The sequence below is a fragment of the Hylobates moloch genome, unplaced genomic scaffold, assembly GCF_009828535.3.
Source record: "Hylobates moloch isolate HMO894 unplaced genomic scaffold, HMol_V3 SCAFFOLD_12, whole genome shotgun sequence".
Classification (NCBI taxonomy): domain Eukaryota; kingdom Metazoa; phylum Chordata; class Mammalia; order Primates; family Hylobatidae; genus Hylobates; species Hylobates moloch.
Window position 1 is genome coordinate 3,908,858 of NW_026652287.1, and position 24,378 is coordinate 3,933,235.

The 24,378-nt window shown below is 43.4% G+C and overlaps 1 protein-coding gene across 6 annotated transcripts in view; it reads right to left on the reverse strand.

Moving 5' to 3' along the window:
- Positions 1-24,378, reverse strand: part of GLT1D1 (glycosyltransferase 1 domain containing 1) — a 187,684-nt gene that overhangs the window by 134,476 nt on the left and 28,830 nt on the right. For 5 of the 6 annotated variants that reach the window (XR_009209161.1, XR_009209162.1, XM_032168280.2 and 2 more), the window contains exons 3-4: positions 15,900-16,005; positions 5,452-5,503 (exon numbers count right to left, since the gene is read on the reverse strand). Coding sequence is in view for 4 of the 6 variants with exons in the window: in XM_032168280.2 (XP_032024171.1) it covers positions 5,452-5,503; positions 15,900-16,005 (158 nt within the window). In the remaining 2 variants the exon portion in view is untranslated. The remainder of the gene's footprint in view (positions 1-5,451; positions 5,504-15,899; positions 16,006-24,378) is intronic. The other variant, XM_058426052.1, reaches the window with a different exon arrangement.

Below are 24,378 nucleotides of genomic sequence, written 5' to 3' on the forward strand. Positions count from 1 at the left end.
CAAATTCTATTCCTTGATTTCTTCCAAACTGTATTGACAAAAATGTTAGATTGTATGAATACTCTTAAACCTCTCTTTATTTCTTCCTTACTGACTGTGGTCTGCCAATACAAAAGTTACCTGTACCATGGTGTTTATGTTTTTTAAAAAAAGTCTTTATCAAAGTACATTTGCAGGTAAAATGGCACATAATTACAGGTGAAATGGCATGATATTGGTAATTTTTCAAATTATTCTAGAAAACATTGTGTGTGTGTGTGAGTGTAGGTGCGTGTGTGTATTCAGGTGGAAGTAGAGCAAATAAGAATTGAGGATAAATTGGGTCGGGGGCACATAAAGGGCTCATTCTACTATTCTTGCTACTTCTACGTATGCCTGAAAATTTCTTTAATTAAAAGTTCTGGCCGGGCACAGTGGCTCACGCCTGTAATCCCAGCACTTTGGGAGGCCAAGGCGGGCGGATCACATGGTCAGGAGTTCGAGACCAGCCTGGCCAACATGGTGAAACTCCGTCTCTACTAAAAATACAAAAATTAGCTGGGCATGATGGCGGGTGCCTGTAATCCCAGCTACTCAGGAGGCTGAGGCAGAAGAATAGCTTGAACTTGGGAGGCGGAGGTTGCAGTGAGCTGAGATTGCACCACTGTACTTCACCTTGGGTGACAGAGCAAGATTCCATCTCGAAAAAATAAATAAATAAATAAACAAATAAATAACAAACAAAAGGTTCTAAAGGAAGAGTCATTCCTAATCAATCAATTTAACGGATATTCACTGGGCCTGAGACAGTATACTATTCTCCAGGGATGCACGACTGACCATATCACGTCCCTTTCTCAAGAAGCTCACCACTTGAGAAGCACGGGGAAGAAAGTAAAACATGTTATACTCATTACAGACAAGCACAAAGCGTGGCAGATGGTTACAGAGGCCATCAATTCTCCCCCTCCCTGCATCCGTGCCCCTGTAAGGCAGCATTGAAGATCCTCTCACTATGAGGTAGGGACCGTATCTCCACCTGCTGAGTTGCTTTGGTCAATGGGAAGGAGGCGAGCCTATCACAGGCAGAGGCTTGCAATGTGCTTATGAGTTGAGGCCTGTTCTCTCTTCCTGCTGAGCCTAAAACAGGATGACAGACCCCATGGAGACAGGCCTCAGGGGGGTCCCCACCATCCCAGCTAAGGTCCAGGCATGGAAATGAGGCCACCCTCTGTGTTTAAGGCAACTGGTTTGTTAAGCAGCAAAAGGTAACTGACAGAGGAAGGGAACTCATCTATGCCAATTCCGGGGGGTCAAGGAAGGATTTACGCTGGAGGATGATATTGAAGGCTGACAAGTTGGAGAAAAGGGCAATGAATTCGTGGAAAAGGAGCACGCTTCCACAGGTAAAACATTTCTTTTTTTGTTTGTTTTTTTTTGAGATGGACTCTTGCAGTGGCGCCATCTCTGTTCACTTCAACCTCGGCCTCCTGGGTTCAAGCAATTCTCTTGCCTCAACCTCCTGAGTAGCTGGGACTACAGGTGCACAGCACCATGCCCAGCTAATTTTTTGTATTTTCAGTAGAGACAGGGTTTCGTCATGTTGGCCAGGCTGGTCTTGAACTCTTGACCTCAGGTGATCCGCCCGCCTCAGCCTCCCAAAGTGCTGGGATTACAGGTGTGAGCCACCGTGCCTAGCAATTATTTCTTTAATGTCTGTCTTAACCAACACAGTTGGGTTCCCACATTTGCTGTTTCATTTAATTTGTTGCAATATGTTGTTTTGGTTGAGGTCTATAAAGAAAATCCTGCCTCTTGCAGACAGGTAGCAGGAAAAGAAAGAGTATTTTAATAGCCTTTCAGATCACTGTAGGCATTATTCTCGGATACTGCACCCAAACTCAGCAAGTGGCAATTTCTTAAAGTTTAGCTGCATCAGGGAACTTTTCTTTTTTTTTTGAGACAGAATATTTGCTCTTGTTGCCCAGGCTGGAGTGCAATGGTACAATCTCGGCTCACTGCAACCTCCACCTCCTGGGTTCAAGCGATTCTCCTGCCTCAGCCTCCCGAAAGTAGCTGGGATTACAGGCATGCACCACCATGCCCGGCTAATTTTGTATTTTTAGTAGAGTCGGGGTTTCTCCATGTTGGTCAGGCTGGTCTTGAACTCCTGACCTCAGGTGATCCGCCCACCTCGGTCCCCCAAAGTGCTGGGATTACAGGCATGAGCCACTGCGCCTGGTCAAACTTTTCATACTCGGTTATATTAAAGTCCATTGGTCTACCTGGTAATATGAACTGATCTTTCACCTGTACTTGATTCTATAGGTCACATATTGGTCATTTGAAACATACTGGTTCACTGAGTCATGGAGATCTTTCAAATGTTTAAACATTTCGGCCGGGCGCGGTGGCTCAGGCCTGTAATCCTAGCACTTTGGGAGGCCGGGACAGGTGGATTGCCGGAGCTCAGGAGTTTGAGACCAGCCTGGGCAACATGGTGAAACTCTGTCTCTACTAAAATACAAAAAAAAAATCAGCCGGGCGTGGTGGCGGGCGCCTGTAATCCCAGCTACTCGGGAGGCTGAGGTAGGAGAATTGCTTGAACCCAGGAGGCAGAGGTTGCAGTGAGCCAAGATTGTGCCACTGCACTCCAACCTGGGTGACAAAGCAAGATTCCGTCTCCATTAAAAAAATAATAATAATGAACATTTCATTATACAACATCCAAAAAAGTCAGATTTGTTGGTAGAACCACCGATTTCATCAGGAAAGCCTTTGGATACTGGGAAACTGACCACCTCATGCTGGCTTTCCAAAATTCTAATTTTTACTTGAAAATTCAAATTTGGCCACACCCAGTGGCTCATGCCTGTCATCCCAGCACTCTGGGAGGCCGAGGCAGGAGGATGGGCTTGAGACAGGTGTTTGAGGCTCCAGTGGGCCATGACTGCACCATTGCACTCCAGCCTGGGTAACAGAGTGAGAGCCTGTCTCAAAAAAAAAAAAAAAAAAAAGGACCAGGCATGGTGACTCATGCCTGTAATCCCATCACTTTGGGAGGCCAAGGTGGGTGGATCGCAAGGTCGGGAGTTTGAGACCAGCCTGGCCAACATGGTGAAACCCCATCTCTACTAAAAATACAAAAATCAGCCGGGCGTGGTGGCGGACGCCTGTAATCCCAGCTACTTGGGAGGCTGAGGTAGGAGAATTGCTTGAACCCAGGAGGCAGAGCTTGCAGTGAGCCGAGATCGCGCCACTGCACTCCAGCCTGGGTGACAGAGCAAGACTCCATCTCAGAAAAAAAAAAAAAAAGAGAGAGAAAGAGAGAAAAGGTCAGGCGTGGTGGTTCATGCCTGTAATCCTAGCACTTTGGGAGGCCGAGGAAGGCAGATCACTTGAGGTCAGGAGTTCAAGACCAGCCTGACCAACAAGGCAAAACCCCATCTCTACTAAAAAAACAATAACAACATGTATTCAAAGGTTAATATTTGAAAAGCTAATAATTTGTATTTCTTCATCAAGGACATTTTTAAGTGAAACTGGCTTAAGTGGGTGGCGGTGACTAATCAGCGAATATTAGCAGAGATGGGGCCACTGCCTTCATTAGTATTAAGGCAGGTGCATTTTACTCATCATTGCATTTTAAACCATGAGAAAAGCTAAAAGAAAAGGCTTTGCATTATTATGTAGAAAAAGCTTGACTTGGTGGACGCCCTGAAAGAGTCCTGGGGAATCTCAGAGGTCCAGGGACCCCATTTTGGTAACCACTGGTTTGAAAACTACCTTAAGAAGGCAGATAGATAGTCCAACAGGTAGGCCAGGTGCAGTGGCTCACACCTGTAGCCCCAACACTTTGGGAGGCTGAGGTGGGTGGATCACTTGAGGTCAGGTGTTTGAGACCAGCCTGGCCAACATGGTGAAACCACGTCTCTACTAAAAATACAAAAATTAGCCGGGTGTGGTGGCACATGCCTGTCATCCCAGCTACTCAGGAGGCTGAGGCAAGAGAATCGCTTGAACCTGGGGGGCAGAGGTTGCAGTGAGCTGAGATAGCACCACTACACTCTAGCCTGGGTGACAGAATGAGACTCTGTCTCAAAAAAAAAAAAAAAAAAAGTTAGGTACTACAATAAAACTGGAAACCAGGATGCCTGTTGGGTTTTCTAACACTGAGATTGACAAGTCATTAAATTGCACTAGGAAATACAACCTCCATGCTCTGCCTGGGAAAAGTCTGATATAAAGAGTAAGACTATGGGCAGTCAGGGCGTGTGCAACTTCACATTCACGTATGTCTAGCATCCCGAGCTTTTGGAAGAGACCACGGATGACTGGGTTCTGCCCTTGTGCCAATGCAGCAGTTTCCAAGTACCACCATTTTGCAAATTACAATTCCATAAAGAATGGGCAGAGCCTGCAAATGATCAGGGCATAAGCCCTGTCCTTGATCCCCCCAGCCAACAGGAATAATGCCTGCAAATGATCAGGGCATACACCCTGTGCACAGCAGATGAACTGGTGGAACACAAGCGCTAATAATGCTGGTGGAGCAGGCTCAATGCAGTTCCCACTGCCAGACACAGCAGCCTTGCCCACCAAAGGGAAACTGACCTTTGGCTTTTTTCTTTAGTTTTGCAGGCACCAGCTCCATGGTGCATTCACATAGCTCCTTACTGGGAATTCAGTTAGGCTCCCACCAGCTCATACACCTGCCCTCTAAGTCATCATGAATACAGAGTCAATAAATGAACTAACTTGTGGATCTACAAACTCTTGACTGTTTAAAGCTCTTCTAATAAATGGTCCAACCCAGGAAACCACCTCTGTCACCTAAGAGATTGTTACTCTCATGTATACAAGGTTGCTGCAACATTTATAGTGCAGCTGATAAATCACCCTATCTGAGAACATAGAAAGGAAACAGGGCCAGGTTCAGTGGCTCATGCCTGTAATCCCAGCACTTTGGGAGGCTGAGGCAGGCAGATCATTTGAGATCAGTAGTTCGAGACCAGCCTGACCAATATGGTGAAATCCCATCTCTACTAAAAATACAAAAAAATTAGCTGGGTGTGGTGGTGTGCACCTGTAATCCCAGCTACTCAGGAGGCTGAGGCAGGAGAATTGCTTGAACCCGGGAGGCGGAGGTTGCAGTGAGCTGAGATTGCGCCATTGCACTCCAGCCTGGGTGACAGAGCGAGACTCCATCTCAAAACAAAACAAAACAACAACAACAACAACAAAACACAGACAACACATTACTGGGCTATTTTTGTCATTCAATAACAACATCAAAAAATATCAGGGATGTTTTAGGTGCATCTACACATACAAAATCAATCTATGGGAAACATAATACACAACAGGCACTGTCCATGGGAACACTGTCAGCTCAGTAAGGCTGCCTTTCAGTTCTCGAATTCTGCAATTTCATCAGCACAGCCAAAATAACAACACCAGATAAACACATACCCACTGCGCATGTGCCATTTCCTTCATCGACTCTGTGAAAGCGACAGCAAATCTAGTAAATGAACAAAAATAATAGAAACAATTAGGCCAGAATTCAATTAAAAGAACTATGAAGCAGCTCTTTGGAACAAACTATGAGAGACAAGGTGAGACACTAAATTTAAAATGCAATCAATCTTTATTACTTGTGGTCACTGGCCATTAGGTTTAATCTCAACTCACATCAAAAAAAAGTTGTATATGCAAGAAGTAAACCAAACGAAGCCCAAAACTTCCTATTTTTTCTCTTCCTTCCACGCAAGTTCAGAGAGGCAGGGATAAAATCAAAAGCAAGAAATCAAGATGCAGGAGAGAAGCAAGGAACTTGCTTGGTTAATCCGCCCTGACCATTCAAGGGCAGCCTGTCCACTCCACTAGCTCTGCCAAGGGAAGACTATGGGGACACGATCACAATGTACTGAATGCACACACGGGTGCTGTGATCATCTCCCTCCTTTCAATTGCTTCTTTAGGAAATGCACAAGGGATCTCAAAACTAAGAAAACAAAGGTAATCTATTTATTAACATTATGCTTGCCATGAAGTGCAGGGGGATGAAGAGATATTTTCCATGGAAATGTGGAGCACATTCTTCGATGGGAAGCTCCAACACTATCAAAACGTCCATTTTTACCAAATTACGCGACAAAATCAATAATTCAAATAAAATCCAGAAGTGGATTTCTATTGAAATTTGACAAAATAATTTTAAAGTTTACCTATACATATAATTGGGTGACAAACAATCAGAAAATTTTGATAAAGAATTCAGGCCAGGCACAGTGGCTCACACTTGTAATCCCAATACTTTGGGAGGCTGAGGCAGGAAGATCACTCGAGCCCAGGCATTCAAGACCAGCCTGGGCAACATAGGGAGACCCCATCTCTACAGGAAATGTTTTTGTAATTGGCCAGGCATGGTTGAGCACACGTGCAGTCCCAGCTACTCAGGAGGCTGAGGCAGGAGGATCGCTTGAGCCTGGGATGTCAAGGCTGCAGTGAGCCATGATTGTGCCACTGCACTCCAGCTTGGGTGACAGAGGAAGAAGAAAGAAGAAAGGAAGAAGGAAGAAGAAGGAGGAGGAAGAAGAGGAAGAAGAAGAAGAGGAAGAGGAAGAAGAAGAAGAATTCAAAGATGAGATATGTATTAACAGATATCAAAACATATTAAAAATATAACAATTAAAACAGTGTTGGCAGTGAAGAAAAGATAGAAAGATCAAAACCAAATACAAGGCCAGAAACAGACGCAAATACATTTAAGAATTTGACATAGCATAGGCCGGGCGTGGTGGCTCACACCTGTAATCCCAGCACTTTGGGAGGCTGAGGCAGGCAGATCACAAGAGCAGGAGATCGAGACTATCCTGGCTAACACGGTGAAACCCCGTCTCTACTAAAAATACAAAAAATTAGCCGGGCGTGGTGGCAGGCGCCTGTAGTCCCAGCTACTCGGGAGGCTGAGGCAGGAGAATGGCGTGAACCCGGGAGGCGGAGCTTGCAGTGAGCCGAGATCGTGCCACTGCACTCCAGCCTGGGCCACAGAGCGAGACTCCATCTCAAAAAAAAAAAAAAAAAAAAAGAATTTGACATAGCATAAAGTCAGAGAAGTGGTTAAACACATGGAAAAAGTTAGTTTCCTACCTTATATCACATATCTGAAAAGGTGGTTCAGGAGCTAAGTAAAAAAAGGTAAGACTACAACAGAAGTCTGGAATGATATAAGTGAACGAGCAACTGGCCTCAGCCTGGGAAAGGTTTTCTGAGCATAAAAAGCTACGCCATTATTGGGTACCACAGGCAGGGTACGAAAAGGAGAAAGAAAAAAGCTATGAAATTAATTCTAAAGATAAAAAAGCTTTGATTATATTAAAATTAAAAAACTACTGAAATACCACAAATTAAAACAAAAATAACAATGTGGAAGAAACATGTGCAATTGACATGGAGAAAAGAGGAACAATATCCTTACTTAGGAGCTCTTCAAAATTAACAAGGACGCCAAACATCCCAAGGGAGAAAAGGGATGGGAAAAATGGGACATTCACGTGACAGCAAACACAAGGGACCATCTAATGTGAGGAAAAGTGAAATTTCTCTAATAACAAAATAAATCTAATCAGAACAATAGGAAAGATTGCATCACATATAAGATTGGCAGTTTTAAAAATAAAAATGCCCAATGTTGACAAAGGTGAGAAAATGAAAACATACACCCACTTGGTGAATTAAAATGCAAATATTCTTTCTGAAGAGAAATTTGAGAAACTGCATCAATATATTCACATGTTCGTAGCTTTAGACCTTGCAATTCTACCTCTATGAATTCAACCTAAAGATACAATCGGACAAGTACACAAAGACAGAAACACGTTGTTCCCTGTGGTGTTGTTTATAATAAAGATATAAATGCCCAATCTCAAAGAATCGGTTACAGAATTTGTGATAGAATTCTATGCAGCCATTAAAACCATATTTGGAACCTTAAAATTATCAAAAACGTAGCTGGGCGTGGTGGTGCATGCCTGTAGTCCCAGCTACTCAGGAGGCTGAGACAGGGGTATCGCTTGAACCTGGGAGGCGGAGGTTGCAGTGAGCCAAGATCGTGCCACTGCACTCCAGCCTGGCGACAGAGCAAGACTCCATCTCAAAAAAAAAAAAAAAGTATGTGTCATTCAGTCCAAATTTTCAAAAATAATAACAATGAAAATATAGTCATAGACATACAAATATAAGTAATTAAAAGATCACCTACCAAAAAGCTAGTCATGGTTAAAGTACACATAAAGTACAAAAACAAATTAGGTAATTTGCTTTTCCCTGGATTCTTCAGTACTTTCCAAAATTTCTACATTGCATTGGGACAGCCATTTTTTTTAGTTAGAAAGAAAATTCTTAAAATATTTTATAGAGTCAGGACTTTCAATCTTTCAAGACTTCCTGTAGATAATATATATCCTCCTATCTTTCTCCCACATCAGTATTTTCTCCTCTACTCATTATGAAAATGCTATTATTTCTCTGATCTTAAAAACGACTTTCTTAATCCCACAGTCCCTGCTTCAATTATTGTCGTTTTTCCCTTTTCTCCTTGACAAAGAAAGCCCTAGGGTTACCTTGACTCAACACCTCCAATGCCTCTCTTCTCATTTAAACCACTCCAGGCAGCTCCACCGACTGCACCATTGAAATTGCGCTCAAGGTCACGAATGACCTCCATGTTGGTAAGCTGAATGATCCCATCCTCAGTCTTCCTCTTACTTGACCTATCAATAGCAACAGGCACATACGCTCTCACCTTCTTCCTTGAAATGCTTCTTCATTGGTTTCTGCCATACCATTCCATTTCATCGAACTGGCCACTCAATCTCAGTCTCACTAATTCCTCATTTCTCAAAAATGGGCTGCTCCAAGACTCAGTTCTTGGGCTTCTCTTCTCTATCTGCACCTACTCCTTTGGTGAGCTCACCAGTTTCCAGTTTTCAATAGCATCTGTAAGGCCGGATGCAGTGGCTCACGACTGTAATCTCAGCACTTTGGGAGGCCGAGGCGGGAGGATCAACTGAGGTCGGGAGTTCGAGACCAGCCTGACCAACATGCAGAAACCCCGTCTCTACTAAAAAATTACAAAATTAGCTCAGCGTGGTGGTGCATGCCTGTAATCCCAGCTACTCAGAAGGCTAAGGCAGAGAATAGCTTAACCCCGGGAGGCGGAGGTTGCAGTGAGTCGAGATCACTCCAGCCTGGGTGACAGAGCGAGACTCCATCTCAAAAAAAAAAAAAAAAATAGCATCTGTATATTGACCAACAAACTCCTGACCCCTCCCCTAACTTGCCCAAACTTCTACCTACTTTATACCTCCATTCAGACGCCTAATACAAACCCTAAGCTTCATACCAATGTCAAATAATGAGAACCATATTTCTAGTGATGAAATAAAAATACATATAGTTGTATATAGTTGTATATGTGCATATATACATACATTATTTCCAAGCTCTGTCTAAGAGGGCTTACAAGAAATGACACTGAGTAAGCAATAAGCACAGATCTTAGTTTCTAAATAATATTCTCTAAAAAGACAAAAAAAATAATAAAGGAACCAGGACTCCTTTGAGAAATAACCATTTCCAGAAGTAGGACAAGGTAGACAGGAGATGAATCAGGAACATTTTATGATGCCAGAAAGTAGAAAAGTGCTCAGAAAATGACGAATGATGAGAGCATGTCAAAAGAACACAGGCGTCAGCTCAAAGCATCTCCTGTGGGCAAATCTGGGACAATTTGAGCAACCAAATAAACAAAAATAGTAACAGATAACTTGTAAAGGAAAATAAAATAAATATCTATGAGTCCATGTTTTATTTATACATATATATTATTTTCTTTTTCTTTTTTTTCTTTTTTTGAGATGGAGTCTTGCTCTGTCACCCAGGTTGGAGTGCAGTGGTGCAATCTCAGCTCACTGTAACCTCCACCTCCTGGGTTCAAGCAACTCTCCTGCCTCAGCCTCCTGAGTAGCTAGGATTACAGGCAAGCACCACCATGCCCGGCTAATTTTTTTTTCTGTATTTTTAGTAGAGATGAGGTTTCACCATGTTGACCAGGCTGGTCTCGAACTCCTGACCTCAAGTGATCCACCCAACTCAGCCTCCCAAAATGCTGGGATTACAGGCATGAGCCACCATGCCCGGCCCCCACGAGACGGATCAAAGGGGAAAGTCTTCTGTAAGGTAGAATTCCAGTTAATAAACAAGATGCAGTGCAAATGGAAAAATCACCATCAGGCAAATACCACAGGAATAATCACTGCAGACGAGAATCAGGAAAGGACGATTCCTTCCCTGCAGCAGGACCCAGAAATGGCAGATTCTTCCTCCAGCAGGCCCGGCTTCCCCTGCCTGTGTCTGCCCCGAGGTTTCCTTTCTGCCTCCTCTACAACCCTGTCACCAGTTGAGGCACATTCCATCACAGGTCCCCCACTGAAGGGAGAAGTAAGGAAAGACGGACGGGGAGGAGCTCCGCCGGACTTCCCACCAAGGCCCACTTTCATAATCCAAGCACCACACAGTGCCGACACGGAAGGAGGCTCGAGCCCAGCATGGGTTGCTCTGCTGGCCTCAGTTATGAGAAGCTCTCCATTTGCTCTGAAAACTAACAAGAGGTGGAAGGAAACTGTATCTGGGGGAATAGACTTTATCCTGTGAAAATAAGATAAAAAAGAAAGAAAAGTAGCTAAATAACAATTGACTGACAATGGGCCCTTCAGGAGAGTGTGTAAACCTTCCTTTGCCGGGAACCTTCAAAACTGAGAAACTTAAGAATTGAACAATCAGTGGGGCGCGATGGCTCACGCCTGTAATCCCAAAACTTTGGAAGGCCGAGGCAAGCGGATCACTGTGGTCAGGAGTTCGAGACCAGCCTCGCCAACATGGGGAAACTCCATCTTCACTAAAAATACAAAAATTAGCCGGGCGTGGTGGTGCGCACCTGTAGTCCCAGCTACTCGAGAGGCTGAGGCAGGATCGCTTGAACCCAGGAGGTGAAGGTTGCAGTGAGCTGAGATCGCACCACTGCACTCCAGCCTGGACGACAGAGCAAGACTCTGTCTCCAAAAAAATAATAAAATTAAATTTAAAAAAAACACATTTCTTATGAAAAATATAAAGCTACCATTTTTGCACTTTTAGTTGAACATTGCCATTTTGAAATAGATTCACTCACTTTCGCATGTGATTTTTCTTGTAAAAAATATCTTTGGGCTTAAATATCTATAGCTTAAAACTTACGAAACTACCAATATTCAGCCATTTTATGCCTACAAAATAGCAAATTCACTGCGTTTAACCTATAGTGTGCTATATATTTCCTATTTATGAGGCTATTTTTGAGGTGTTTCATTTTATACAAACTCTTTTGCTCATTTGCTTGACAATAATATTTTCTTTTCTTTCCTTCTTTCCTTCCTTCCTTTCTTTCTTCTTCTTCTTCTTTGAAACAGAGTCTCCCTCTTTCGCCCAGGCTGGAGTGCAGCGGCGAGATCTCAGCTCACTACAACCTCTGCCTCCCAGGTTCAAGCAATTCTCTTCCCTCAGCCTCTTGAGTAGCTGGGATTACAAGCATGTGTCACCATGCCCAGCTAATTTTTGTATTTTTAGTGAAGACGGAGTTTCACCACGTTGGCCAGGCTGGTCTCAAACTCCTGACTGCAGTAATCCACCCACCTTGGCCTCTCAAAGTGCTGAGATTACAGGCGTGAGCCACCACGCCTGGCCAAGCATATTTTCTTCTAACATGTACCTGGATGATCCTTCACCAAACAATTTCCATAGGTTTCACATACTCTTCATTTAGTTTTGATATTGATAATTATCAAGTACTTATTACATTATAATATTTATAAGCCAAAAAGCTGAAGCTAAATTCAAATACTACATAATGTAGAAAAAAATTTAAATACTAAAAAAAAATTCAAAAATAGACCCTATAGGAAAAATTTAACTATTTAAAAACATTTGATTAAAAATGAAATACTCATTATAAAGCTAGACAAGTTCAATACTTTCTTTTACAGAAACGTGTGCTATATTGTACCGGACAAAGAATCTGCTTCATGCAGCTTTCCTGATCACTAACCTCGATCAATAACCCCCCAAAACAGAAGTCAGTGTTTGCTTTAATAACAATGCCATGAATAATACTAATGATAATACTGTAAGATGGATTCATTCAATGTTGTTTCTAGTAAACAGAATTATTTTCCTTCCATAAGGCAGTGCATTACCAACTACAGGAATCTAAAGGTAATGAATTTGCAGAGTGTAAGAACAACAACAATAAGAAAACCTGTAATAAAAGATCCCCTTTTAAGGTAACCCCAGCATGTATTAATGCCTTTTTTTATTGTAACACACACACGCACACACATGCACACGCACACGTGTGCTCTCTATTATGATAAGGTGGTGTGGAAGGAAAATATCTCGGGCCCCCAAATCACTAAGCTAAAGGGAAAAGTCAAGCTGGGAACTGCTAAGGGCAAAACTCCCTCCCATTCTATTCAAAATCACCCCCCTGCTCACTGAGATAAATGTATATCTGATTGCCTCCTTGGGAAAGGCCAATCAGAAATGCAAAAGAATGCAACCTTTTGTCTGTCACCTACCAGTGACCTGGAAAACCCCCCCCTGCTTCAAGTCTTCCTGCCTTTGCTTCCAGTTGTCCTGCCTTTCCAGACCGAACCAGTGTACCTCCTACATATATTGATTGATGTCTCACATCTCCCTAAGATGTAGAAAACCAACCTGTGCCTGACCCCCTTGGGCAGGTGTCATCAGGACCTCCTGAGGCTGGGTCATGGGTGTGTGTCTTCAACGTTGGCAAAATAAACTTTCTAAATAGTAACTGAGACCTGTCTCAGGTTTTCTGGGTCCACACTTGCATTGCCACAACATATGATCAGGGGTCCTCAGGAAGGACTAGGGTCCTAAATGCAGTGATACCTCTCAGTAACCCTGGTTTTCAGAAGCGAGACTGACACCTACATTACCAAACAAAGAATCTGAGGCTCCGGACAGAACTTTGAATGCTGTCCCCAGTATGGAATAGGGTGATCCAGCTACATAAAGACTTGAATTGTCCCAAATTCCCTGGCCAGAGCTTCCCAGCCATGAGGTGGGCCACAGAAAATTAATGGCTGGTGATTTATTGGGATAAAATCAATGACCAATTTTGCTTTGTATTGTTTTTTACAATGATTCAAAGATTTAAAAGGGTTGAAGGGATAGTTAGGCAGTACTTGTTGGGTCAACTGTTAACTGTGATTTCAGGGTTATTCTAGACACAGGTGAGGCTTTCTTCTAACACCAGTAGCCAGTGAACATGTGGGAGGACAAACTGCACAGAATCCCGTCAACTGTCCAGGCAAACCCCGAGGAAGCCCACCGAGCACCTCATGACTGATCGGAAAAGTTCTCTGTTTTGGGTATGCATGTATAGTTAGTTCTTTTGATTTAATTTCTGCTTTTTTTCACAATTTTCGTATGATCATGGAAGATTCGTATTGCTTTTATCATTATTTTATTTTATTTTTTATTTTTTTAATTAATTAATTTTTTTTTTTTTTTGAGACAGTCTCGCTCTGTCACCCAGGCTAGAGTGCAATGGCAAGATCTCGGCCCACTGAAACCACCACCTCCCAGGTTCTTTTATTGTTGTTGTTGCTGTTGTTTGTTTTTGAGAGGGAGTCACGCTCTGTCTCCCAGGCTGGAGTGCAGTGGCGTGATCTCAGCTCACTGCAACCTCTGCCTCCCGAGTTCAAGCAATTCTCCTGCCTCAGCCTCTCAAGTAGCTGGAACTACAGGCACAGGCCACCATGTCCGGCTAATTTTTGTATTTTTAGTAGAGATGGGGTTTCACCATGTTGGCCAGGCTGGTCTCGAACTCCTGACCTCAAGTGATCCACCTGCCTCAGGCCTCCCAAAGTGCTGGGATTACAGGCCTGAGCCACCATGCCTGGCCTGCTTTTATCATTATTTTAATTCTTATTATTGTATTTGTTAGACAAAGAAATGGGAGTGATTTTTTTAATCAAGCCTTTCAATCCACTTTAAATTGCTATACAAATATGATAATTTTCTAAGTATGCCTTGTCAAAAGACACAATGACAACAAATTTAGTTCAAAGATTATAATGGGCTTTTATTAGCAATTCTAGAATTGGGCAGCACCTCATTCTACAAAACAGAATGAGTGTTCTGATGAGCTGCGCAGAGGAGGCGTGTTTTACAGACAGACACGGGCTGAAGAAAGCAGACACAGAAAACAAAAAGCAGATGGGGCATTTCAGAGTTACTTTCCCTACAGGGTTAAAGCAGAGAAGACTTCCCTATTCTGCTGACTGAAGTTGGCTGGAAATTCTTGCTTTTTAGAAAACGGGCCCATTTCAGGCTGGGCACGGTGTCTCATGCCCGTAATCTCAGCACTTTGGGAGGCCGAGGCAGGTGGATCACTTGAGGCCAGGAGTTTGAGACCAGCCTGGCAAAATGGTGAAACCCCATCTCTACTAAAAATACAAAAATTAGCCGACTGTGGTGGCAGGTGCCCGTAATCCCAGTTACTCGGGAGCCTGAGGCACAAGAATCCCTTGAACCCGGGAGGCTGAGGTTGCAGTGAGCCAAGATCGCGCCATTGCACTCCAGCCTGGGCAACGGAATGAGACTCTGTCAGGAAAAGAAAAGAGAAGAAAGAAGAGAGAAAGAAGACTGACCCATTTCAAAGTTCAGTGTGATTACGCAGCGCCCAGCACAAGTGACTCCTTTCTGTCTTGGGCTGGTCTGCTGGGGCACAGTGCAGGGGCCGGTCCAGAACAACAGCCTCCGATGAACCTTCTTTCACCACATCGACATGGGAAAGTTGGGAAGTACAGTGCTGGAAGGAACTCTCAACTAGGGATAATAACTTCCCCCACCCTGGGGGCATTAGAATTATAGGGAGACATACTAAGGTAGTTGTGGTACCTGGAGGCTGCTGCCCATGATTAGTATCTGGGATCAGAGACGTGCAGGGCAGCCCCCAGGATTATCACAGTGACCCCTGTGAGAAGTCCCACTCAGAGCATGTAGAGCTGAGTGGGACTTCTCACAGCAGCTACCTCTCAGGTCCCCGGGACGGCTAGAGGGACATACCCAAGCAAAAGGCCTGAGCCACAGTTTAGAAATCCTGTTGGTGGCCCTTCGTGCAAATGGCATATATAGCTCAGAAAGCTACATAGATAAGACCCATGCCAAAGACAGTCTACTTGGGCAAACCTGATGCGAACTAGATCCCAATTTGTGCGCTGCTAAGGCTGGAGTTTGCCTGTGATCCGTGTTTTCTACATCCAGAACACCTTTTTTTTGAGAAGAGGGCTTTGCTCTACCACCTAGGCTGGATTGCAACCACAGCACACTGCAGCCTTGGGCTCCTGGGCTCCAGCAATCCTCCTGCCTCAGCCTCCCAAGCAGCTAGGACCACAGGCGTGCCTCACTATCAAGTGATCCTCCTGCCTCAGCCTCCCAAACAGCTGGGACCACAGGCGTGCCTCACTATCAAGTGATCCTCCTGCCTCAGCCTCCCAAACAGCTGGGACCACAGGCGTGCCTCACTATGCCTGGCTCCATGCAGACCATCCTAAAGAGGCTTATCTAATATTAACTGTAGTTGAAGACTTAAGTGCAATAGCCTGTTAGCAATGACTATTTGTGGCAAAATAAAAATATACCAAATGAAAGAAAAAATTACATGAAATTGGTTTTAAGTGCTAAGATGTAAACCTTCCGGACAATTGGTGCCCTCAGTCTTTGGTTTCAATTAATTCCATTCACACAGTTTAAATGTTTGGCAAGGGTGAAATTCTCGCAGGTATTACCTGGCCTCCTCAAGAACTCTGCCCATGACTGTGTTTTTATCTCTCTGGTTGGCATCTTCATTTACATCAGTTCCACCAAAGATGACTCCAAAAGGGATTCGGTGGCCTGCAAAACAATGAGAGTCACAAAGCAGAATTTAGCCCTAAAAACAGCCTTCACCAACCATTCCCAAGCAAGGATCTTAAACACTGAAGTTCCCAGATCACAGGAGCTGTGTGTTGCTGTATGTTTAGCTGCATCCACTTCTCCTGGATAGCAGAATAGGTATCACTACGATAAACACAACACCAAGAGGAATCACGGGAGGCCCCAACCACTGTTGTCAGGGCTATCTTTCAATTAATTCGTTTTAAACTTTAGCAAATAAAAAATATTTGTAGCCATCATCTATCAAAGCCAAGCTTATCATTCCTAGGAAACGGGCTAATCTGGCCTCATCAAAATTCATGACAAAAAAAAAGGGCTCTCCAAACTGAGTCCTATTGTTCATCAACACCAACAGGCACCGTGCTAGCTTGGGACGAAAACAGGGGAGAGAGAGGTACAGACAACCTTGATGATATCCTCAAGAACTGTTCAGTACAGCAGGGATGATACATTATGACAGGCACAACTAGGATGAGGGCCAAAATAACACAAGGTGCTGAGGGCATAAAGTGGGAAAGAATTTGCAAAGGGAGTATGTAGATTCCGAGTGATGCGTCCTGTGCGGATGGGAGGCAGTGTGTGAGTCCACTCCCTGCTTCCTTGATGAACATTTCATGAGCGCAGATGGGCAGGACAGGGCATTAGCCCTGCCCGTCTCAGGCTGAATGACGTGCTCATCAAAAGCAACTCCCCGAAAGGACTCCCAAAGGTCAACTGAAAATTTCAAAGAGACTATGGCCTACAAATCACCCAACAGACCAGATCTAACCGGAGTTCACCCAGTTAGATTTCCCAAGCAAGCTATTTCTTTTTTTTTTTTTTTTTTTTTTTACAATGCAATTATTTATTTTACAAGGAGATTCTGTATATCAGGGAGGCATCTTGAAGTACAATATACCAGGCTTTCATTTCTTCTTTACATTACGATTGTGAGTTTCCATATAAGTTGGTACTTACATGGGAAGGGAACACAAAATCCATTTTTATATACATAAAACAAACACCCAAAGAGACTTGACCCCCAAAATGTCTTGTTTCACTTGAAAAGAACATGAGTGAGATGAAAGATGAACCAGATTACTTGGTGACACACAGAAGGCAAACAAGTAGCTCAGGAAATCAAATCCTGCTTCAAGCTTGGCACATTAAGGGTAAGAAAGGTAGTGAAAGAAGGGTTTGAAAATATCTCAAGCCACAAAAAATACTGGCAGAAGACAGTCTCCAAACCAGTAAGACAGAATGGTTAGAAGAAGTCAAGTTAGAGTTATTGTGTGGCTACCTTATATCTAGACCTCTAATAGACTGAGTGGAATTGTCACCTATTTTCCCTCAGTTATCCCAAGTGTTAGTAAACTTCAAGGAGGCTGGGCACGATGACTTACACCTGCAATCTCAGAACCTTGGGAGGCCAAGATGGGCAGATTCCTTGAGCCCAGGTGTTCAAGACCATCCTGGGCAACATCGCAAAACCTCATCTCTAAAAAACCACAAAAATCAGCTGGGCATGGTGGCACACGCCCATAGTCCCAGCTACTCAGACTGAAGCGGGAGGATCACTTGAACCCTGGAGGCAGAGGTTGCTCTGAGCCAAGATTGTGCCACTGCATTCCAGCATGAGCGGAAGAGCGAGACCCCATCTCCAAAAACCAAAACCAAACAAAAAACTTCAAGGAAGGCCGGGCATGGTGGCTCATACCTGTAATCAATCAAGAGATTTAAAGGAGAAGATTCTGATCTTTCCTTTTACTGGCCTTTGAATTGTTTTTGTCATGTAAATTAGCAGATCCCATCTTCTTTCTCTCTATCTAGGTCACTCTCACCCTAGAATTCCACTGCTGTGAATTCAGCCTCTAGATATTAAGCTGAACAATAATAATACCAGCAAGGCTGCTAAAAGTAGCACAATTTGAGAAGCAACTTACTTGTGCATTGGTGAAGACCAACTCTTTTTCTTGGAGCCCTGTGTGTGTGTGTGTGTGTGTGTGTGTGTACTCACATAGAAAGACTGGCAAAAAAAAACCAAAAAAACAAAAAACGCATATTGGTGAACAAAAGATGCTTGCACAAAAACAAAAGCCATAAACACACATTTCTATATGCACAGAACATCTGTGACACTACACAAAATAATAACTGTTGTCACCTCTGGGAAAGAGACCTGGAAGGCTACAGATCTGGGATGGGCCAGGCGCGGTGGCTCACACCTGTAATGCCAGCACTTTGGAAGGCCAAGGTGGGCAGATCACCTGAGGTCAGGAGTTTGAGATCAGCCTGGGCAACACGGTGAAATTCTGTCTCTATTTTTGTAAAAATACAAAAATTAGCCAGGTGTGGTGGGGCACACCTGGGTTGGGAGTGAGACTTACTTTTCACTCTGTAACATTTTGTATTGTTTGAATTCTTACTATAGACCTGTAAGAACTTTTCCAAAAATACAGAGAGACATAGAAACGCCTGCCTAGTAGAGATGGTTCACCACGGGTGATGGGTTTAGGCTTTGGGAGATGTTGGGACAGAGTGAAGATTTTTCTCGTACGGTAAGGACATGAATCTGTGGTAGGAAGAATAATTGCTCCTAGAGATGTCCAGATCCTAATTCTCAGGACCCATGAGGCTGGGACAGGGGAGGGACATTACGGTAGACTATCCAGGCAGGCTCAACATAACCACAGGGGTCGTTACAAGTGGAAGAGGGAGGCCAGAGAGTCCAGTTCAGAGTGAGGAAGACCTCACCAACCTGATGGCTCTGGAGATGAAGGGCCATGAGCCAAGACATGTGGGTGCCCCTCAAGGCTGGAAAAGACAAGAAAACAGATTCTCCCCAAGAGCCTCCAGGAAGGAGCGCAGCTGCCGACACCTGAATTTCAGCCTAGGAGATCCGCTTCAGCTTTCCAACCTCCAGAACAGGCTCCCCTGTCACAGCCTCAGGGGTCCTGGGAAGTAGGATGTGGACATTTCTGGGAGCAATTATTCTCCAGAACTGGAGGTCAGGTGATGAATTTCTGTTGTCTGAAGCCACTGGGTTTGTGGTAAATTATTACAGCAGCAGTGGGAAACTGATACACCCTATTGCCACAAAGGGACTGTATTAGTCCATTTTCAAGCTGCTGATAAAGACATACGCAACTGGCATGGCAATTGGATATGTCTGGGCAATTTACAAAAGAAAGAGGTCTAATGGACTCACAGTTCCACGTGGCTGAGGACACCTCCCAATCATGGCAAAGGTGAAAGGCACATCTCACATGGTGGCAGACAAGAGAAGACAGCATGTGCAGGGAAACTCCCCTTTATAAAACCATCATATCACGAGAGACTTATTCACTATCATCAGAATAGCACGGGAAAGGCCCGCCTCCATGATTCAATTACCTCCCACCAGGTCCTTCCCACAACACACGGGAATTGTGGGAGCTATAATTCAAGAAGAGATTTGGATGGGGACACAGCCAAACCATATCCGGGATATTCCCCCAATAACAACTGCTACTAAAGGAGGCTAAGTAAAACAGTGGGAAAGTCATTTTCAGTGAAATTCCCAAAGACAGAAAAATAGACACCTAAAAGATACGCACTATCAACGAGGTTGTTTAAAAGGTGTGAACGTATTTAGTACTTAAGATGACAGCCCTTTCTTACTCAATCAGACCAGCAGCAATAACTCATATATATCAAAGCTAATTTGACCTATCTGGAGAAATCACAGGACTTTCACTCCAGACAGCCCCAGGTTAGAATTCTGCTTCTCCACCTAGAACAGGCATGACTTTGGCCAAGCTACTCAGTGACTGTAGTAAATAACAATGTATTGTACACTTGAAAATTGCTAAGAGAGGGGCCAGGCATGGTGCCTCATACCTGTAATCCCAGCACTTTGGAAGGCCAAAGCGGGTGGATCACTTGAGGTATGGAGTTCGAGACCAGCCTGGCTAACATGGTGAAACCCCATCTCTACTAAAAATACAAAAATTGGCTGGGTGTGGTAGCACACGCCTTTAATCCCAGCTACTTGGGAGGCTGAGGCAGGAGAATCGCTTGAACCTGAAAGGCAGAGGTTGCAGTGAGCCAAGACTGTGCCACTGCACTCCAGCCTGGGTGACAGAGCGAGACTGTCTCAAAAAAGTAAGACTCTTATAAATTCACCCATGATTGCAATTGAAAAATTCTGGAAGTCCTCTGCTATAACATGATGTACCATGATGTAGATAAAATATTTTTGCAAACTCTTTTTATTATTGTACACATATATGGTATACAACATGATGTTTTAAAATATGTATACATTGTGGAATGGCTAAATCAAGCTAATTAGGCCAAGCACGGTGGCTCACACCTGTAATCTCAGCACTTTGGGAGGCCAAGGCAGAAGGATTGCTCCAGCCCAGGAGTTTGAGACCAGCCTGGGAAACACAGCAAGACCCCATTTCTTAAAAAAAAAAAAATATCAAGCTAATTAGCATATGTATTACCTCACATATTTATCATTTATTTGGTGATGAGAACACTTCAAACCTACTACTCTCTTAGCAATTTTTTTTCTATTTTTTGAGACAGAGTCTCACTTGGTCACCCAGGCTAGAGTGCAGTGCTGCTAACTTGGCTCACAGCCTCCACATCCCAGGTTCAAGTGATGCTCCTGCCTCAGCCTCCCAAGTAGCTGGGATTACAGGCAGCGCCACTATGCCCAGCTAATTTTTGTATTTTTAGCAGAGACAGGGTTTCACTATGTTGGCCAGGCAGCTCTCGAACTCATGACCTCAAGTGATCCATCCACCTCAGCCTTCCAAAGTGCTGGGATTACAGGTATAAGCCACCACCCCTGGCCCCTCTCTTAGCAATTTTCAAGTATACAATACATTGTTATTTACTACAGTCACCATGCTGTGCCATAAATCTTGAATGTATTCCTCCTAGCTGAAATTTTGTGCTTTTTGACCAACGTTTCCCTAATCCGCTCACAATCCTGAGCGCCTGGTAACCATCCTACTACTCTCTGCTTCTATGAATTCGACTATTTGGATTTCACATACAAGTGAGAACCATGTGGTTTTTGTATTTCTGTTCCTGGTTTGTTGTATTTCGCATTATGTCCTCCAGGCTCATCCATGTTGTTACAAACGACAGAATATCCTTCGTTTTCCACTACATATATACACCCCATTTTCTGTATCCATTTACCATCAACGGGCACAGGTTGATTCCCTGTCCTGGCTATTTTGAATAGTGCTGCAGTGAACAAGGAGTTGCAGATATCTCTTCCACGCACTGATTTCATTTCCTTTGCACATATACCCAGAAGTGGGATTGCTGGATCCTACGGTAGTTCTATTTTTCATTTTAGAGGATATATTTGCAAACTCTTATTCACTCTTCAAAACCCTATTCAGTCATCCCCTTGTTTCTGAAATCTTCTCCAGGTCTCTCAGAAGTAAATCCTTTCCCTTCTATGTTATGCCATGTATCATAAGGTCTTGGGTTTCATCTGTAGACTAGAAGATTCTCTTATTTACATCTGCACCCCTTGCTCTAATGTGATGGCACTCAAAGTTAGGTCCTCCAACAGCATTTGCTGAAATGCACTGAGAATGAAGAGTGGTACACAAGCTATTTTCCAAGTGGGTTGACTCAGAGCCACCCACGTAAGGGTCTTATTCTTAAATCAGTGCTTGTGCTAGAGGTTTGTCTCTCCCAGTAATCTGCTGAGAAAAACAGAAAATCATAGCTTCCTAAACTTGGCTTCTTCTTTTTTTGGGGGGGCAGGGGGGGATGGAGTCTAGCTCTGTCGCCCAGGCTAGAGTGCAGTGGCGCGATCTCGGCTCACTGCACACTCCGTCTCCTGGGTTCAAGCTATTCTCCTGCCTCAGGCTCCCAAGTAGCTGGAATTACAGGCATCCGCCACCATGCCTAGCTAATTTTTGTATTTTTAGTAGAGACGGGGTTTCACCGTGTTGGCCAGGCTGGTCTTGAACTCCTGACCTCGTGATCCCCCCGCCTCAGCCTCCCAAAGTGCTGGGATTACTAGCATGAGCCACCGCGCCCGGCCCTCAACTTGGCTTCTCAATCAGCCACCCTACCCTATCTGCTTCCTTATTAGGCTCAAGCCTAAAGCAAACACGGCTGGGCATGGTGGCTCACGCCTATAATCCCAGCACTTTGGGAGGCCGAGGCGGGCGGATAATGAGGTCAGGAGATCGAGATCAGCCTGGCCAACATGGTGAAATCCTGTCTCCACTAAAAATACAAAAATTAGCTGGGCGTGGTGGCATGTGCTTGTAATCCCAGCTACTCAAGAGGCTGAGGCAGGAGAATTGCTTGAACCAGGGGAGTCAGAGGTTGCGGTGAGCCGAGATCCCACCACTGCACTACAGCCTGGCGACAGAGTGAGACTCTGTCTCAAAAAAAAAAAAAAAAAACATAAATAAATAAATAAATAAATAAATAGAAACACAAGGAGCTTCATTAACACACTCTTGGCCAGCATCAAATTAAGCTTTTCCTTGTGTGCCATTTAGGGTATATAGGAAAGAGTCCAGAAAGCATACTACCTGGGAACAGGTTCTATTCCATCTAAGTTAAGGACACCTGTAAAGTTCTGTTCTCATACACTTGAAACGATGGATTGGTATGCATGTCAAAAATATTTTACAGACATGCCCAAGAGGGAGAAACAAATATAATATGTTACTTTAATGTTCATATAATAATTGGTCCATAGCTTAAGGAATTAAAGTTGATATTGTTCTTTAAAACATTTCCAGGCTGGATGTGGTGGCTCACATCTGTAATTCCAGCATTTTGGGAGGCCAAAGTAGGTGGGTCACCTGAGGTCAGGAGTTCAAGACTAGCCTGGCCAACATGGTGAAATCTCATCTCTACTAAAAATGCAAAAATTGGCAGGGCGTGGTGGCGGGTGCCTGTAATCCCAGCTACTCGGGAGGCTGAGACAGGAGAATTGCTTGAACCTGGGAGGTGGAGGTTCAGTGAGCCAAGATCTCGCCATTGTACTCCAGCCTGGGCGACAAGAGCCAGACTCTGTCTCAAAAAAACAAACAAACAAACAAACAAACAAATTGCATTAGACCTGCAATATATCTGTAATGTGTATGAATGTTGTTAAGGTGCTATTTTCCATTATTTGCATATTCTACTTGGCGATTTTATATAATTATTTGCTCAGAAAATACTGATTTTAAACAGAAAAGCAAACTTCCACTTGTCCAAGCCGTTATGGTTTTACTTAGCAATATTTAATATACACAGTTAAATAAATGTGACTAGTTATAACTTGGCAATATGTATGAAAAGCTTTAAAAATGCATATACCCTTTGATCCTGCAATGTTATTTCTGGAAAATCCTAAAGGAAATGGGCTCCAAAGGTTTAGGCAGAAGGCTGTTCATCACGATATTGTTTAAAACTGAGGGGAAAAATGGAAATAGGACTTGACCATTCATAACTTGCTGCAAAAGAACATTCAATGACAGAGGAAATATATACAATCTATTTCTAACATATTGTAAAATAGGTTACAAAATTATAAGTATAATATGATTGCAATTTTTAAAATATACACACAAACTACAGAGCAAGAGTCAGATACAGCAATATCTCTGCATCCAAAGCATTTATCAAAGCGCTTAGCACATACTAAATACTCCACAAAAAATATATATTTTTATATATTATATATAAGAAATATATATTTATATAGGCATATAAATATATATTTATTTTATGTATCTATATCTATAAATATATACATATATTTTATGTATCTATATCTATAAATATATATATATTTTGCTTTTGTTTTTGTTTTTTCGATACAGAGTCTCACTCTGCTGCCCAGACTGGAGTGCATGGGCATGATCTCAGCTCACTGCAACGTTCACCTCCCGGGTTCAAGCGATTCTCCTGCCTCAGTCTCCCAAGTAGCTGGGATTACAGGCACTCGCCACCGCGCCCAGCTGACTACAAATATTTTTTAAAAGAAGTTGCAAGCTTAATTGTAAAAGTATATCTTTTTTGCAAACTTAATTTTGAATAAAAACATAAATAAAACCAAAAACACACACACAAACAGTGGTCATTTCTGGGTGGCAAAATTGCAGGTGCCATATTTTCTTCTTTGTATTTTTACATAGTTTCCAAATCACCTCCATAAATAATTTAAAAATCAATAAGTACTATATATTTTTAAATACAGTTTAATCAATAGAAGGCTAAGAAATGTGTTGTGTATGCACAGAATGAAGTATCACACAGCCAGTTAATGACAGGGTAGGGCAACTCAGTGTCTGCAACTGGTGCAGAGAAGGTCCCCAGGTACTT